The sequence below is a fragment of the Delphinus delphis genome, chromosome 11 (assembly GCF_949987515.2).
Source record: "Delphinus delphis chromosome 11, mDelDel1.2, whole genome shotgun sequence".
NCBI classification, from domain to species: domain Eukaryota; kingdom Metazoa; phylum Chordata; class Mammalia; order Artiodactyla; family Delphinidae; genus Delphinus; species Delphinus delphis.
In genome coordinates this window covers 94,468,888-94,487,970 of record NC_082693.1, presented here as the reverse complement: position 1 = coordinate 94,487,970, position 19,083 = coordinate 94,468,888, and the positions used below count along the sequence as shown (strand labels likewise).

General features: G+C 38.4%; 1 protein-coding gene across 4 annotated transcripts in view; it reads right to left on the bottom strand.

The window, feature by feature from the left end:
- XPNPEP3 (X-prolyl aminopeptidase 3) overlaps positions 1 to 19,083 on the bottom strand; it is a 62,383-nt gene that overhangs the window by 29,109 nt on the left and 14,191 nt on the right. For all 4 annotated transcript variants that reach the window (XM_060025722.1, XM_060025721.1, XM_069541213.1 and 1 more), the window contains exons 3-4: positions 13,892 to 14,299; positions 11,189 to 11,391 (exon numbers count right to left, since the gene is read on the bottom strand). In XM_060025722.1, coding sequence (XP_059881705.1) covers positions 11,189 to 11,391; positions 13,892 to 14,299 — 611 coding nt within the window. The remainder of the gene's footprint in view (positions 1 to 11,188; positions 11,392 to 13,891; positions 14,300 to 19,083) is intronic.

Sequence of the window (19,083 nt, the reverse complement as noted above, 5' to 3'; positions counted from 1 at the left end):
TATCACATTTATAATTAGCTATAAGTAGTCTTTGCTGGTCTGGTTGTGGCAAGAGCACTGGACACTGTACTTGAAGGACACTGACAAACTACAGCACAGAGGAGGGTTACCAAAATAAGGGAAAATATAACAAATGAGGAATAGTTAAGGAAAACAAGTCTTCACTTTGGAAAGACTAAGGTAGAACACAGGAAAGCAGCCTTCAAATATCTGTGTGCTGTTCTGCTGTGAGGTTAATTCCAGCAGGTCTGGAATTAGCCTGAGCTGTTTTGCTAAAGTTCCCACTCGGCACTGATCCTGGTCAAAGTCTGAAATATGCTGGTTAACAGCGTTGAGAAGAGTTTCCAAGCACTTTGTTATCAGCTTGTCAGTACTGATAACAGTGAGATTAATGGTTTGTACTTGGTCTCCCTGGGACCTCTGAAGGGCTATGCTGCTTCATAGCAGGAATATGCTAATGTGACCAAAACCCAAAAATCCCTAGCTGAGATTCCATCTGGGGCTCCCTGGTTCCAAGGTGTTCTGTGCATGCATCTGTGGTTCCTGAGCCAGAGAAAATGTACCATGCCCGGTCCTAAGGGAGGACAACAGAAGTCTGCACCCAGCTTCTCTGGACCTGGCTGTGAGACAGCCATTGGGTGTGACAGGTATTCTTACATTAATGCTGTTGCTATACTCTACCCTTCTTCTGTACTAACTGTAGACTTGTAAGCACTGTCACTGAGTCTTCTTTAACAACTGACCTGTTTAACTGCCATGGTTAGTACAGTTGGCATCTAATTCATTCATTCATTTTTTAAACCTGAGATGAAATTCACATTACATAAAATTAACCAATAAAAGTGAACAATTCAGTGGCATTTACTATATTCACAACGTTGTGTAGCCGTCACCTTTACCTAGTTCAAAAACATTGTCATCACCCCAAAAGAAAATGCCGTACCCAGTACACAGTTACTTTCCATATCCCCCTCACCCTAGCTCCTGGCAAGTATCAATCTGCTTTTAGTCTCTATGGATTTACATATTCTGGATATTTCATATAAATGGAATCATACAATATGTGATCTTTTGTGTCTGGCTTGCTTCACTTAGGATAATGGTTTCAAGGTTCATCAATGCTGTGGAAGGTATGTCATTTCTTTTTATGGCTGAATAGTATACCACTGTATGTATTGATATATATACTACATTTTGTTATTCCATTCATCCACTGACGGACATGTGAGTTGTCTGCACCTTTTGGCTATCCTGAATAGTGTCTCAATGAACATTTGTGTACAAGTATTTGTTTGAGTACCTGTTTTTAATTCTTTTGGGTATATCCCTAAGAGAAGAACTGTCAGATCATACGATAATTGTTTAATTTTTTCAGGAACCCCCATGTATTTTCCACAGTGACTGAACATTCCCACTGGTAATGTGCAAAGGTTCCAATTTTTCCACATCCTCGCCTACATTTGTTATTTTGTTTGTGCATTTAGTTTTTAATAAGCTGTCTTATTGGGTGTGAAGTGGTATCTCATTTAGATTTGGATTTGCATTTCCTAAGTGGCTACTGATATTAAGCATCTTTTCATTGTATATCTTCTTTGGAGAGATGTCTATTCAACTCTTTTGCCCATTTTGTAATTGGGCTGTTTGTGTTTTTGTTTTTCAGTTGCAAGAGTTCTTTACATAGTATTCTGAATACAGACCATTATCAGATTTATGGCTTGAAAATATTTTCTCCCACTCTGTAGGTTGTCTTTTTATTCTCTTGATAATGCCCTCTGACACACAACAGTTTTTAATTTTGATCAAGTCCACTTTATCTGTTTTTCTTTTGTTGCTTATTTTCATTTCATATCTAAAAATCCATTGCCAAATTCAAGGTCATAAAGATTCACCCTATGTTTCTGTTAATTTTTTTTTTTTTTTTTTTTTGTGGTACGCGGGCCCCTCACTGTTGTGGCCTCTCCCGTTGCGGAGCACAGGCTCAGCAGCCATGGCTCACGGGTCTAGCCGCTCCGCGGCATGTGGGATCTTCCCGGACCGGGGCACGAACCCGCGTCCCCTGCATCGACAGGCGTACTCTCAACCACTGTGCCACCCTCTGTTAAGTTTTATATAGTTTTAGCTTTTAAGGTTAGGTCTTTGATTTATTTTGAGTTAATTTTTATATATGGTATGAGGTAGGGGTCCAAGATCATTATTTTGCATGTAGATATCCAGTTGTTCCAGCATATCTGAATTATTCTTAATATATGGTAAAGGTATTATTTTGAAAGAAAAAGAATGATTCTGATAAAAAGGGTGAAAAAAAAGAAAATTATGAGCTTGGATGATTGCCAAGCCACCACTGGTTTAAAGTAGTACTGGCTTTGAAATCAGTGGAATCTGAAAATAACAGAACCTGAACTTTAGCAGCTAGCATAATGGACTAGAAAGGAATTGCAAACCGATAGTGGTCTTGTTAAAAACTCAGTGATATGGTTGCGGCTTTCAGCATTGATCTGAGAAAGTTCAGAATCCTCTTCAGATGAGTTTCACCCACTTTGAGCAGCAGGTAAAGCTCTAACCAAAGGAACCTGGGCCACTGTAATTTTTGATGAACCAGCTAAGCTTGTGATACACACTACAACTAAGATAATTCAGGTAGGGCAAACTGTTTGATAGGGGACAAAAAAAAATCTCGAAAGGGGTTATTCGGTGAAAGAAATGAGCCATTTTTCAGATTTACATGCAACACCCTGATGAACTAAAAATGGTTCCTAAGAATTTTAGATCAAGGAGCAGTGTCTCTGGCTTTAAACACTGTTGAGTGGAGGGGAATTAGGGCTCACTGTAGCTTCAGAGAAACCCCTGGTTTACCAGAATGCATTAAGGGAGGGGTCCACCATACATATCCAGACATAGGCAATTGCCCTGCTTCTCCCTTGTCTTATAAATGGTTGGTGCCTACTGAAGCTGCAGAAATGCTGTAGATGTAGGCAGTATTGCACTGGCTGTATGATGAAGGAAATGAGCACCCTTATGGAATGCCCCTTACTAAATTTATAACAGACACTGTGATAAAGGATGCTCACCAGCAGGGGCTTCATATATGACTTTGCTGTTGGATCTCAGGAGGATATAAACAGGTAGTTTCAGATTTTTTTATCTCAACTTCCTCATATGGATAAAAAAAGATAATACGGAGTTTAGGACTTTACAAGAGAAATAAAATCAGTAAGAAAGAGGACACCAAGGGGATGAAGTTGAACCCTTATCTTTTTTCTTGTTGAGTTGTTACGAGTTCTTTACATATTCTGGATACTAGATCTTTATCGGATATAGGATTTGCAAATATTTTCTCCCATTCCAAAGTTGCCTTTTCATTCTCCTGATAATATTCTTTGATGCACAAAAGGTTTTAATTTTTTTTTAAGTTTTTAATTTTGATGAAGCCCAATTTATCTATTTTGTTGTTGTTGCTAGTGCTTTTGGTGTCATATCTAGGACTCCACTACTAAATCCAAGGTCATGAAGATTCACCCCTATGTTTCTGCTAAGAAACACATACAAAAATTAACTCACAATGGATGAAAGAACTAACCTTACGAGCTAAAACTAAAGAAAACTCTTAAAAGAAAATATAGGGCTGAATCTTTATAGCTTTGAATTTGGCAATGGATTTTTAGATATGACAACAAAATAAGCAAAAAAAGAAAACTAGATAAATTGGACTTGATCAAAATTAAAAACTGGGGCTTCTCTGGTGGCGCAGTGGTTGAGAATTTGCCTGCTAATGCAGGGGACACGGGTTTGAGACCTGGTCTGGGAAGATCCTACATGCCACGGAGCAACTAGGTCCATGAGCCACAACTACTGAGCCTGTGCGTCTGGAGCCTGTGCTCCGCAACAAGAGAGGCCACGATAGTGAGAGGCCAGTGCACCGCGATGAAGAGTGGCCCCCGCTTGCCACAACTGGAGAAAGTCCTCACACAGAAACGAACACCCAACACAGCCAAAAATAAATAAATTTTTTTAAAAAATTAGAAACTGTTGTGTGTCAAAAGGCATTGTCAAGAGAGTGAAAAGACAACCTACAGACTGGGAGAAGATATTTGCAAGCCATATATCTGATACTTTACATAGTATTCAGAATACTACGTAAAGAACCCTTACAACTCAAAAACAAAAAGACAAACAGCCCAATTAAAAAAAGGGCAAAAGAACTGAACAGACATCTCTCCAAAGAAGATATACTAAAATCCAATAAGCACACAAAAAGATGTCCAATACCATGAGTGAGTAGGAAAATGCAAATCAAAACCAAAATGAGGTAACATTTCACATCCATTAGGATGGCTATTATCAAAACAAACAAACAAAACCCCCCAAAACCTAAAAACAAGTGTTGGTGAGGATGTAGAGAAATTGGAACCCTTGTATATTGTTGGCAGAAGTGTAAAATGGTGAAGCCACATGGTTCCTCAAAAAGTTAAACATAGAATTATCATATGATCCAGCAATCCCACTCTGATGCATATATCCAAGAGAATTTAATGCAAGGACTCAAACAGATACTTATACATCAATGCTCATAGCAGCACTATTCACAATGGGCAAAAGGTAGAAACAACCCAAGTATTCATAAACAGATAAATGGATAAATAAAATACAGATACAGGCTATACATACAATGGAATATTATTCAGTCACAGAAAGAAATGAAGTTCTGATACATATATATATATATATATATGACACAGATAAATCTTGAAGACATTCTGCTAAATTAAACAAGTCAGACAGAAAAGGGGAAATATTACATGATTCTACTTATACAAGAAGAATATTTGCCTATTCTTACTTAGAATAGGCAAATTCATAGTAGATTAGAGGTTATTGGGGTTGGGAGAGGGGAAATTGGGAGTTATTGTTTAAAGGTTACAGAGTTTCTGTTTGGGATGATTAAAGAGTTCTGGAAATAGATAATGGTAATGGTTGCAAAACAATGTGAATATACTTAATACCACTGAATTGTACACTTAAAATGGTTATAATGGTAGTGTGTATTTTACAATAAAAAGTAGCAAATGCAAAGAAAATAAGGGAGCAACAATTCATTTTTTATATGGCTAATTAAAAATGTTATGAAAAGGAGGAAAATGACAGAGTGCCAAACAATGATAATTTTACAGTAAGGTGGAGAACCTGCAACTGCTTGTCCTCAAACTCCTCAGGATATAAAAATCTCAAGGCAGATACACTCAATTAATCTGATTTAGAGGAATTTTAGAAAGAGAAAGATTCCAATGAGCCACTATCGTCAGATACCAAAATACTGGATTTCAATATTAAGGCGGTAATGGAAGAAGAAGATAGATATGAAGGCCAAGGTCTCTTGACCCAGTTCCTGGCAGGGGACCCAAGACCTTTTACAAATGTGTAAGTCAATGACTGGAGGTCAAGAAGAAATTCTTTTAGGTCTACTGGATACAGGAGCACAGTGTGCAGTACTGCTTAGGGCTGAAAATAAGTCCCTTAGGGATGACAGAATTAATTCAGGGGGATAAGGGGATGCTACTGTGAAAGGAATAAAAATTAAGGTCTGGGGACTTCCCTGGCAGTCCAGTGGTTAAGACTTCGCCTTCCAATGCAGGGGATGTGGGTTCGACCCCTGGTCGGGGAACTAAGATCCCACATGCCTCGTGGCCAAAAAACCAAAATATAAAACAGAAGTGATACTGTAACAAATTCAATAAAGACTTAAAAAACAATTAAGGTCTGGTTAAAAGTTGAAATATATGATAAAACAGCATATACTGTGGTATCTCCCTTACCTGAATGTATAACTGATATGGATATAATGTTTGAATGGAAAATCCTCCCCCTACTGGGTAATATGAAGAAAAGAATAACTTGGGTCTTCCCTTCATCCAGTACTCACTGGACATGCAACACGGGAGCCATTAGAATTAACCTAAGCCAACTCAACTAGAAAACTGGAAACATTATTGGATACCTGGAAGGCAGTACTGCCCTGAATAAAGAAATGTCATATGCAGGTATATTAGTGTCCATAAATTCACTGTACTAGCCCAGTGGCCAATAAGGAAGGCTAATGACAGAGTGCTAACAGTAGACACAGACTCAGCTGTCCCCAATACACTCCACACTATTCAACTGATACAACAAGCTAAAGGAGACTGGTATCCTGTATTGATCTGGTTAATGCATTTTCCTCATTATCAATCACCAGTGAGAACCTACAACTTGCATTCATGTAGAATGGTTTCCAATATACATTTACAGTATTATTTCATGCCAGAAAGCATTCCAACAAGAAGGGCAATGCCCAAAGGAATTCCATCATAAAATGGAAATGCACTATATGGAGTATGTTACCAGGGGATCCATGGGACAGACTCATCATCTTTATGAGCCTTTTTTCCTCAGATCCTTCCTTTTGACCAACTGCCCAAGGATGCCAGGCAATTGGTCTGGTTCACAGATGGTAGTTCAGAACTAAAGGCAATTCTGTATGGAAAGCAGATATTGAGTCCAGCAGAAGGTAACATCCTTATCAAAGAACAAGCTGGTCCACTGAGTTGAATTACATGTTGTATTCCTAGCCATGATAGAAGAAATGGACACAAATAAAAGCCTCACTATTTGGGTAAATACTGACGCCAATGCACTTGAAATTGGTCTAACAATCGGCCATAAATAACTGAATAAGATTCCCATATGTGGGCCACCACTCTATATAAATCTCTACGGAAACTCTGAGGGTAAAACGAAGTAGGCCATGTTGATGCTCACCAAAGAAACCCTACGCCAGGGTTTGAAGGTGACTGGAATCAACTAGTTGATGGCCTAATTTGATCTGCTGAAATGTCAACAAAGGTCCATGAAATGCATGGACATGGAGGAACTCAGGCCAGGCAGATGCACTGGACAATGACATAGATCACTGGCCCCTACCGAAGCTCAAATTGTTAATAAGAATTCTCCTTCTTGGAACAGTACAGTTCCATTTTTCTGTATTTATCCAGTCTGTCCCCTTGTAATTGGGAATGGACTAGCTCAGTGGCTGGACCAGAAAATTATACTTTAGCGGGGAAAGGTATGAGTTAAAATTAATGATGAATGGAAAGGCAAGGTTGTTGCTGAGGGAAAGGGAGCCAATAAATGAGTGCCACAAAAGGGAAAATCTAACAATTTTGGTGCCTCAAGAGATGCTTAAAGCAAGAGACTAATATTTCTCTCAGCCTTAACTCAGAAGCTCTTGGGTGAAGGGCTCTGATGAAATCTCTTCCTCTTCTGAAGAGCCAAAAAGAGAGCTAGACAATAGCCAACCTAACAAACACACTTCCCAGAGTGATATGTGTCCTCAAAATGGATGAAGAGATGGGAGCTCTGTGTCTGACTACGTGAAACAATACAAATGTAGCTAGTTTTTTTGATTCTCATTTCATAGGATGGATCTATTATAGAGGACCTGTGTTGGGAAGAAACCTGTGGGCATATTTAACAGGCTGAACCTGAAAAACACTGATTAATAATAATCTAAATGGACATTATGTAGCCATTAATTGTGATGATGGTTTAAAAAAGGTACCACAATGTGATAGTAGAATGGCATCTACTACATGTCCCATCTGTCATAATAACATTATGTGTAAAAATAGCTATTTGCCCTTTTCTTGTGGGTGAATAGGCATGAAGAGGAGGAGGGACATTTGGGACACTTGGATCACTGATAAAGAAAAAGTTAAAACTTAGTGGGCCTACATTCCTGAGAATTTTGGAATTTGTTGTTGTTGGTTATGGGAAGCGCTATGGAAAACTCAAACCAAAGTCTGTTTAAGAGTAGACCAAAGTCAACTCATACGATCTAGGCCTGGAGGAATTACCATTTTGGGGGTACCAAATTTATTTCCTAATTGTACTAAAGCAGTTAGTACTCAATGGCAACATGTCTGGTGTTGGCCCACTCGAAATGAGAGCCTTAGAGGAATTAGCAGCTGGGCTATGAGTAACTGGCCAGGCAGATTTGCTTTCAATGAGGAAAGACCTACAAATGAAAAAGACCTACTAACATGAATAGGGTGCCTTGAAGGCATCCTATTCCAGGAGTAAAGACAAAAGTGGCAAGATACTTGAAGTAATAACACAGTGCTCACAAAACGAATCTTTTAATTACAGCATACACTAAGACAACATGCCCAGATCAACCCAGCAGTGAGAAGGGAACAAGCTTACGTGTTAATATAAGCTAGGTTAATAGATTCCTTAATTCAAATGGAGTCCAAGGCATCCCAAGCCCTATGGCCAGGAATTCCCATAGCAGAAATCCAGGGTATGCATTTGTGGGAGACGTATGGGCCCTGTAGTCTATGGAAGATATTAACTAGAGGATGCAACCTGTCGAGGTGCTCTTTACCAGCTTCAGCACCCCAAATGAGGGCTAACCATTCTTTCCCTATAGTGTAGTTTGTGAATACTGGACAAACTTTAAATATTATAGTGCTTCCTGTGGTAGATAAATGGGTTCTGTTGCAGGACTCTTCTCACCGGGGACCAGTATCTGTCAAACCATGTAACCTGAGAGAAGAAATCTGGCTATGTACTCGAGATGTTCTGAATCCTGAAAAAACAGATATGGTCTCTGATTTATACTCCTATGAGGAATAATACATGGTATATGGGAAAAGGTAGATTGGGTTGGGAGGGAAAAATTGATAACACCATTATTTTGTCTGATTTATACTGTAACTACAGCGGTATTGTTATAAGGTATAATATAGAGTCATAAGTAAAATTAACGCTGTAGATACTAATAGTGATCTAATATAATGGGAGACTGAGTTAAAGCCTTCTCAGGATCTTATTCCCTATGCAGCAGAACTGGTCTGATGAATACTTACAGCTGATTAATGAAAGATTATGATTCTTAATAATTCAGACAATATATGCCAAAAAGAACAGAGAGCTATAGATCTGAGAAGCAAAAGAATTGTACGGTTAGTACAAAAACATGAGAAAGTACAAGTGGAAGGTTCAGCTGTCTGTTTAAATCTATACCAACCCCATATTTTGTAGATATTGTAAATGGATTCAGCATGGACACTCTGTCTATCTCATTGTATGACATTGTAAGGCAAGTAACTGTTATCAAACTAAGGATTTATTTTATTAGAAAAAGCCTTGACAATGGGTCGGGGGGTGTGAACTGTTAATTCCTAGAATTAGCTTGAGCTGTTTTGCTAAATTTCTGCATGGCACTACTTTGGTCAAGGCATGGCATGAAACATACTGATTAAAAGTGTTGTGAGGGCAATAAGCAAATGAAAAGATGCTCATTATCACTAACCATTAGGGAAATGCAAATCAAAACCACAATCAACTCAGCCATAAAAAAGAAATAATTCTGCCATTTGCAGCAACATGGATGGACTTGGAAGGCATTAATTATGCTAACTGAAATAAGTCAAAGACAAATACTGTATGATATCACTTATATGTGGAATCTAATAAATACAACAAATTAGTGAATATAACAAAAAAGAAGCAGATTCATAGATACAGAGAACAAACTAGTGGTTACTGGGGGGAGGGGGAGGGAAGGGGGCAATATAGGGATCGGGAAGTAGGGGGTACAAACTACTGGGTGTAAGACAGGCTACAAGGATGTATTGTACAACATGGGGAATATAGCCAATATTTTGTAATAACTGTAAATGGAGTATAACCTTTAAAAATTGTATTAAAAAAACACAGATACCCCTTCATACCCATTAGGATTGCTATTATTAAAAAAAAAAAAAAACCCAGAATGTCATAGATATGGAGAAATTAGAACACTTATGAATTGCTAAACACAGTATGGTGGTTCCTCAAAAAATTAAACGAAGAATTGACATTTGACCCAGCAATTCCACTTCTGGGTATATATTCCAAATAAATGAAAGTCAGGTCTTAACCAGATATTTTTACTGCAACGTTCACAGCAGAATTATTCACAACAGCCTAAAGATGCAAACAGCCCAAATGACCATCAATGGATGAATGGACAACAAAACACTGTATATACATACAATGGAATATTATTTAGTCTTAAAAAGGAAGGAAATTCTAATATATGCTACAACATGGATGAATCCTGAAGACATTATGATGTCTTCATCATAAGTTAGAAACAAAAGGACAAATATTGTATGACTACACTTATATGAGTTGCCTAGAGTAGTCAAATTCATAGAGACAGAAAGTAGAACAGTGGTAACTAGGGGCTACAAGAAGGGGGAATGAGAAGTTACTCCCTATTGGGCACAGAGTTTCAGCATGAAATCACGAAAAAGTTCTTGAGATGTACAGTCATGGTGATTGTACAGCAATGTGAAAGTATTTAATGACACCAAACTGTACACTTAAAATGGCTAAATGGTAAATTTTATTTTATATATTTATTTATTTATTTATTTATTTCACCACAATAAAAACAAAGTATTGCAAGAAATTTCAGGTCAGTACAGTTTGTATCAGCCTGTCAGTATTGATAACAGTGAGATTATAGGTTTATACTTGGTCTCTGTGAGAGCTCTGTTACCTAGCAGGAATACGCCAATGAGACCAAAACCCAAAAATCCCTAGCTGAGATTCTATCTGGGGCTCCCTGGTTCCCAGGTGTTCTATACATGCATCTGTGGTTCCTGAGCCAGAGAAAATGCACCTTGCCCGGTCCTAAGGGAGGACAACAGAAGTCTGCACCCAGCTTCTCTGGACCTGGCTGTGAGACAGCCATTGGGTGTGACAGGTATACTTACATTAATGCTGTTGCTATACTGTACCCTTCTCCTGTAATAAACTGCAGTTTTGTAAGCACTGTCATTTTAGGTCCTACGAATCTTCTTTAACAAACTCTAACTGCTGCTATTATTGTAGATATGGTAAGGAAAGGAAATAAAATGAATTAATTTATGTTGTTGCAAGGAGAAACAACTAAGATCATGGGTAAAAGATACAAGAGGGATACTTGATATGCCTTGCAAGGTTCTGAGCAAGTCTCTAGGCACATTCAGTAAACATCAAAGCGAAGCTAAATGTCCATGTGCCATGAGATTACTACATTGGGTACACAACCTCAAGGTGCCCACTGAACCCTAAGAGCTGAGATTTTTTAATTTGGAAAGAACTTTTTCAGTAGGAGCCATACCTGTGATGTCAGTTTCCCAGCAATCTGCATTCGTTCAATTTCTGCAGGAGATTTGATCAGCCTGAGATGCTGTACCAGCTGCTGCACAGCCCGAACCTTGTTCTTGCTCCTGGCTTTGACCTCTGTCAACTGCTGCATGTAGTCACAGTGGAGCTGAATGTGAGGGGGCCTCATCCAGTCATACCACAGTGTATGTGTCTCGGCTTAAAACAGATTTAAAATAAAACAGCAACAAGAAATACCACCTGTCATAATGACTTGAACAAGAGTCAAAACTATAAAATATGTAGTATAGAACTCTAAAGGGTTGAACACAAACTCTCAGGACTGAAGTAATTGAAGGATTGGATCGTAAATCATTGGAAAGGCCATTCCCTGAAAACAGCAAGATATTCTGAGACTGAACACACAGCTTTTTCTGTCCTCAAACTTCAGTGTTTTTAATAAAGATGATAGATGAGACTAAAGCTTTATGCAAGCTTTGATTTTATTACTTATTAACTGTTAAAGAACAATTATGACAATTGTTCTCCACACAACTGCGCTAGAGGCATCATTAAATAACTAAACACAAAAGGACAGAAAAAAGTACTCAGCTCATCACCTTATGGTTAAAAGTGTTCCATCCCTTACAAACAATCTCAGTATTGGTGAAAGGAGCTCTCATAGTTGATAATACATGCTAATCCACACTTACCCAGGAAATCCTTCCTTTTCCATCTGCCATGTATTCTCATTACAGACAACCACAGTTCACCATCTCACTTTAGAGACCCAAGGAAATGGTCAGTTTTTGCCTGAGATATAAGATGAGGCTCATTATGAAAATCTTTTCCATTTACATCAGGTCTCTATTTGTTCCTTTCTTTTTTTTCTGACAGAAACCTGAGTAGGGGCTTCCCTGGTGGCGCAGTGGTTAAGAATCCACCTGCCAATGCAGGGGACACAGGTTTGAGCCCTGGTCCGGGAAGATCCCACATGCCACAAAGCAACTAAGCCCGTGCGCCACAACTACTGAGCCTGTGCTCTAGAGCCTGTGAGCCACAACTACTGAGCCCACGTGCCACAACTACTGGAGCCCACGTGCCTAGAGTCTGTGCTCCGCAACAAGAGAAGCCACCACAATGAGAAGCCCGTGCACCACAACGAAGAGTAGCCCCCGCTCGACGCACCTAAAGAAAGCCCGTGCGCAGCAACAAAGACCCAACACAGCCAAAAATAAATAAATAAATAAATAAATAGTAATAATAAAAAAGAAACCTATGAGTAGTATTCATGACAATCTAAGTCTGAAGGTTTGTTTGTATGTTTCATACGATGGACTTTGGGACCGAAGAGGGAAAAATCCTAAAAATTTTGATCGGATATGTATTAGTGGTACAATCTCCTAAATATTTTCACTTTAAAATAAAAGTGATTTTAAATGTAGATTACAGGTAGAACTCTAATCTTATTTTCAATAGAAATTTAATTGCTGTAATTTTTAAAAAGTAGAACAACCATGACCATCTGCTGTCAGCTTATAAAATCACAGACCAACCTTTTTAGGTTTTTAAACTTTCAATCTATGATCACTGGAAACAGTTTTGAAATTCTCTTTTAGAGACTGACTTCAGAAATGTTTATAAACCTTACAAGAAAATGACTAAAATTTTACGATCATACATTATTTTGTCTAAAATCAAGTATTTTCCAACTTGATCATCTATCTTATTTATCAAATTCGGATCTAAGTGACTTTTGGACACTTCAAAAAATAAAATGCTTACTAGAGTTGTAGATTTGTAAGAATCACTAAGGATAGTTTATAATGCAGTGTACATTCTGAAAAGTTCCAGAAAAGGAATCCCAAAACATTCTGAGTGATCATAATTTCACCAGAATAAGCGTAGAGAAAGTGACTATTTCAAGGGGCATGAATTCAACCGTGTACACGAACCACCTGAGAATCTTGTTAAAATGCAGATCCTGATTTAGTAGGTATGGAGTGGGGGCTGCAGATTTTACATTTCCAGTATCTATTATGCATTTGTAATTCTATAATGCATCACCAGGTGATTCTCATGCTGGTGATGAATAAATCATTCTTTGAGAATACTGCCGTTTTTTGAAGAGTTGGCAAAAGCAGTATGATAAGTAGTAATCAAAGGTCAATAGACTGGTCAGTAATCTTGAAAATCAGTAATCTTGAAAATCAGTAATCTTGAAAAGCAGCCCATGCTCATCCTCCACTTTAAAATTCTCTGTCTGCGATTTCAAACTAGAACAGTTAAAAGTCTCTGTGAATGAATAATCCAATGAAGATTTAGCAAATGAATAAATGAAATCTTTAAAGTCTTGTGGAAAAGATTTATATTCTTTTTTTTTTTGGCGGTACGCGGACCTCTCACTGTTGTGGCCTCTCCCATTGTGGAGCACAGGCTCCGGACGTACAGGCTCAGCGACCATGGCTCACGGGCCCAGCCGCTCCACGGCACGTGGGATCTTCCCAGACCAGGGCACGAACCCGTGTCCCCTGCATTGGCAGGCGGACTCTCAACCACTGTGCCACCAGGGAAGCCCAAGATTTATATTCTTTTCATGGTGCCCAGGGCAATGCTGCTATGATGATTATTTTAGGAAATGAAGAACTTTGTCTAAACAGGCAAGGAAGGTCTTAGTCCCAATCTGGCCTATGATTTGACTTCTGCTCCCATTTGTTACCTTTCAGTTTTGGTACAAGATGTTGAAATTCTTCCAGCGTATAGGCTTCATCCACTCCAGTTAGAGCTATTGCTCCATCAGTACCAGATCGGGGGCCATCCCAAAGTTCTCGACTGGGATCTCTCTGAGGCACAAAAAGTATGGCCTTGTGTGCTGGTAACTGCTTGCCGGGGAGGCTTTGAAGGACCAGAATGCTATCAGGCTCTTGGAATCCACACAGGTACAGGAAATTGTTGTCTTGGTGGAAAGTATAGGGGATATCATTGCTCATATAGTATGTAGGGTTGGACAGCAGTACCACTGTGTGGTCTGTACCACTCTGCCCTTGTGCTTCCTTGTGGATCAGAGATATTAGTTTGTGTCTGCGAAGTGCATATTCCACCTGGGATAGTCCTGGCGTCACCTCCCCTAGAAATGACAAAAAACAGTGATGCTTTGCATTTCTATAGTGCCAAAGTACTTAAGAGAGTTTAATATTAGATGGAGACACCCAAGTTCATTTCTTCAATTTATGCCCAATCTCCTCATAGCACACGGCAAATTAAGGAGATAACCCAGGTTTCAAATTTCGATTCCATTGCAAAAATTTGGAAGAAAAGATAATTACATGTGGTCCTGCCTGAAAAATGGGATCATGACCCCTTAAGATCTCTTCCAGCTCTTTGGTTCATTCTTTCACTCATCCAATCAAATATTTACTAAACATTATTATATGGAAGGCATTGTTAGGCAAATAATCCAAGTTGCCCTGAAGTTTCAATATACAAGGTGAGAAGAAGGATCACATTTTCTGTGTAAGACTTCCCCAAAGGAATGTAAGCTCCTCGAAGACACAGAGTTTTGTCTGTTTGCTCAACGTTATATTCCCAGCGCCTAGAATAACAACTGGAATATAGTAGGCATTTGATAATTGTCAAATGGGCTACAGTAATTTTAGAGTTGAAGGCCAAAAAGCTTTCCCCAATTTCAAGAGTTAGAATAAATTTCTCCTTCTGAATTTCCAAAGCATAATAATATCTTTCTAACAGGGCTTTTCACTTTCTACCTTGTATTAACAGTGAGCTGGGTATACATAACCTCTTTGATGGTCAGAACCATCTTCGTATCCTTCGAAACTCTAGTAATATTATCCACCTCTTGGGGCTGTCATGAGAATCAAATTTGATAAAGCATGTGGTTCTTAAGGATTGGAAGACATCCTAGAAAATCTTTTGAAAGCTATGGATGTATTCTGTTTACTAAATGGCATGTAGGCACATACAAACATTTTTTTAAAAATTTATTTATTTTATTTTATTTTTGGCTGCGTTGGGTCTTCGTTGCTGCATGTGGGCTTTTCTCTAGTTGTGACGAGCAGGGGCTACTCTTCGTTGTGGTGCATGGGCTTATTGTGGTGGCTTCTCTTGTTGCGGAGCACGGGCTCCAGGCGCGTGGGTTTCAGTAGTTGTGATACGCGGGCTTAGCTGCTCCGCAGCAAGTAGGATCTTCCCGGACCAGGGCTCGAACCAGTGGCCCCTGCATTGGTAGGCGGATTCTTAACCACTGTGCCACCAGGGAAGCCCAAATACAAACTTTTGACATACAATTTCAAGAGTCTCACATTCCTGTAAGTGCACGCAAAAAACCCATATTAAGAACGCCTGTGGGACCTCCCTGGTGGTCCAGTGGTTAAGAATCTGCCTTCCAATGCAGGGGATGTGGGTTTGATCCCTGGTTGGGGAACTAAGATCCCACATGCCGTGGGGCAACTAAGCCCACAAGCTGCAACTACTGAGCCCATGCACCACAACTACAGAGCCCATGTGCTCTGGAGCCTGCACGCCACACTAGAGAGAAGCCCTTGCACCACAACTAGAGAGAAGCCTGCATGCTGCAAAGAAGATCCTGTGTGCTACAACTAAGACCAGATGCAGCCAAAAATAAATAAATAAATAAACATATATATAAAAAAAGAAACTTTGCTATGAAGTGTTATGTTAGTTCTTTATTTTAGTCTTTTCTCCTTTTATTTATTATTTATTTATTTTTTTAACATCTTTAGTGGAGTATAATTGCTTTACAATGTTGTGTTAGTTGCTGCTGTGTAACAAAGTGAATCAGCTATATGTATACATATATCCCCATATCCCCTCCCTCTTGCATCTCCCTCCCACCCTCCCTATCCCACCCCTCTAGGGGGACACAAAGCACTGAGCTGATCTCCCTGAGCTATGCAGCTGCTTCCCACTGGCTATCTATTTTACATTTGGTAGTGTATATATGTCAATGCTACTCTCTCACTTGGTCCCAGCTTACCCTTCCCCCTCTCTGTGTCCTCAAGTCCATTCTCTACGTCTGCGTCTTTATTCCTGTCCTGCCCCTAGGTTCTTCAGAACCTTTTTTTTTTTTAGATTCCATATATATGTGTTAGCATATGGTATTTGTTTTTCTCTTTCTGACTTACTTCACTCTGTATGACAGTCTCTAGGTCCATCCACCTCACTGCAAATAACTCAATTTCGTTTCTTTTTATGGCTGAGTAATATTCCATCGTATATATGTGCCACATCTTCTTTATCCATTCATCTATTGATGGACAATTAGGTTGCTTCCATGTCCTGGCTATTGTAATATGTGTTAGTTCTTAATACTAGTACCTAACAGACTGCTTGGCTGCTAGCCCAGTGATGACTGGGTGAACGCTTCACTTCTGAAATGGAAATTATGCCTGCTTTCACTTTAGGTTCCCAGACAAAAGAACTACTAAAACAATTACTCACAAAAGCTGTATCCCTAAGCCTACACTTAACAATAATAATAGTAAAACAACATCTAATGCTTATTGAACGCTTACTACGTGTCTGTACTATTCTAATTATTTACACGTATCAACTTATTTTATCTTTACAATGACTCTATGACGTGGGGAATTATTATTATTCCCTGTGGTAGCCAGTCTCCACATGCAAGTATGGGAAGATAGCCATGAAACACTGCTGTGTAAGAAAGTTAAATAAGAAGATGGACAATATGTTCTCATTATGTTTAAAAAAAACAAAGGAGAGAGAAAAAAGAATTTAGAAAAGAATCAGAATTTTTATAGTGGTAACCTATGGAGAGTGACATAAACTGAAATTTTCTATTTAACATGATTTATTACATTATTTGAATTCTGTTTCAATGAGTATATATACTCTTATAATTAAAGTCCCAAATAAAGAGAAAAAGAGGTTAAAAAAGGGAAACCATGGACAGTCCACTCCATACTCATAACCTACAATGGTTCTTTATCATCTGTCAGATCAAATTCATACTCTTAAGCCACTTTAACACTTACATTTAAATGTAACATTTTAATGTTCTCTACCAGGTGACTTCAACTTATCTGGCCAACTTTTTTTGGTAACAGCTCTACTGAGATATTTTCATACCATACAATTCGCCCACTTACAAGTGTACAATTCAATGATTTTTGGTGTATTCACAGATTTGTGCAACCATTACCCTAAACAATTTTAGAATATTTCATCACTCCAAAAAGAAATCCCATGCCAATCAATAGTTACTCCCTGTTTCCTCCAAATCCAATCCAGCCCTTGACAACGACTAATCTATTTTCTGCCTCTCTGGGTTTGTCTATAGTACAGATTTCATATAAATGAAATCACACAAGATGTGTTCTTTGGTGACGTGGCCAACTTTTTTCTTATCATTCCCCCAATTATTCTGAAATTAATTCCTTCTATATCTTACATAAGTCCAACCTGTTACCTTCCTTACAGTGTGTCCCCTTTCTAAAATTTCTTCTCCCTCCAAAGCAATTCCACTCAAGACTTGGAGCTCAATATATGTTTGTTTTTAGACCCTTCTGATTCAAAAGGCTTTCTTGATTAGCCCAGATCATGTTGATTTGTTCCTTTGAATTACATTTTTTTTAAAGCCAACTATTTTCATATACACATCTTATAGTTGTGTATAAATGTAATCATACCATACTCTTTCAATAGTTAAACACTTTTCCCCCATTTCTTCATTGTTTGAGACCTCACTCCCCTTCCCTCCTTCTACCCACATTAGAACCACCCTCATATTTGTAATTTAGTATGTATCCTTTCCTATTTTTCTCAATACTCATATAATCACATACACATATACCTGCATTTAGGGTTTTTTGAGTCACTAGTGTTTTACAAAAATGGGATACTACACAGTCTTGTGTTTATGTTGTCTTTCTAACACAACAATACCTCATAGAAGTCCCTCCCAACAACTCATTTAGCATAACTTCAACTCATTCTGCTTGATGTCTCCATATTATTTCTTGGGGGAATGTATCATAACTTCCTGATCCATTTCCATACTGCTGGGCATTCATATTATTTTCAGCTTTTTGCTGCAATAATGAACATCTTTCTACTTATATACATAGGGTACTTTTAAATGCCCTATGTACTGTTGCTTTTATTTCTGTGGGATAGTCCCAGGAGAGAAATTAGTGGATCAAAGTCCTTCGAGTTTTCTTAGTACTCATGTGCAGTACATGCAACTCAGCTGTTTATGATTACTTTGGAACTGTCTAGTTGTTTTACCTATGCATAGTTTATCTCTCCAGAAAATTCTGTAGTTCTATCCCATTAATAAATTTTTATTTAACTTTTATTTACCTACAATATAAAAATTTACATTTTTATTAACAAAATTGGTAAGAAACAAAAGAGATAAATAAGAGAGGGCCTTACAGGCCAGGCAAAGCAACAGAGTTGGTCCTAGAAAAGCTCACATCACATTTCTTTCTCTGAGGATTGAGTTGGCTAAGAGTCCCCTGGGGCTCTAGGGTAGAATATCGAACTTTATACCAGAGCCCAAGAACAGCTTAACTATTTATCTCCCTGATAATTATTCATGTTAAGTCTGCCACTGTTACTCAATATTGGAAATTTCCTAATTTACCCAAGCAGCAAATACTCTTTTCTAAAAGCAGAGGCTGGTTATAATTGGTGGATTATCCAACTTTTCCTTTTTGTCATTTTACTTGGTCCCTATCCTGTGCTTTGCTTTTGGTCATTTCCCAGCTATGGTCCATGTAATAAAACTAAACTTAAAAAATCAATTCATTGTGTTTTTAAAAAAACTTTGGAAATAAGAAAATTCACAATATTAATGATCTTAATCAATGTGTTATCTCTCATTTTCATTAATAACAGAGTATACAT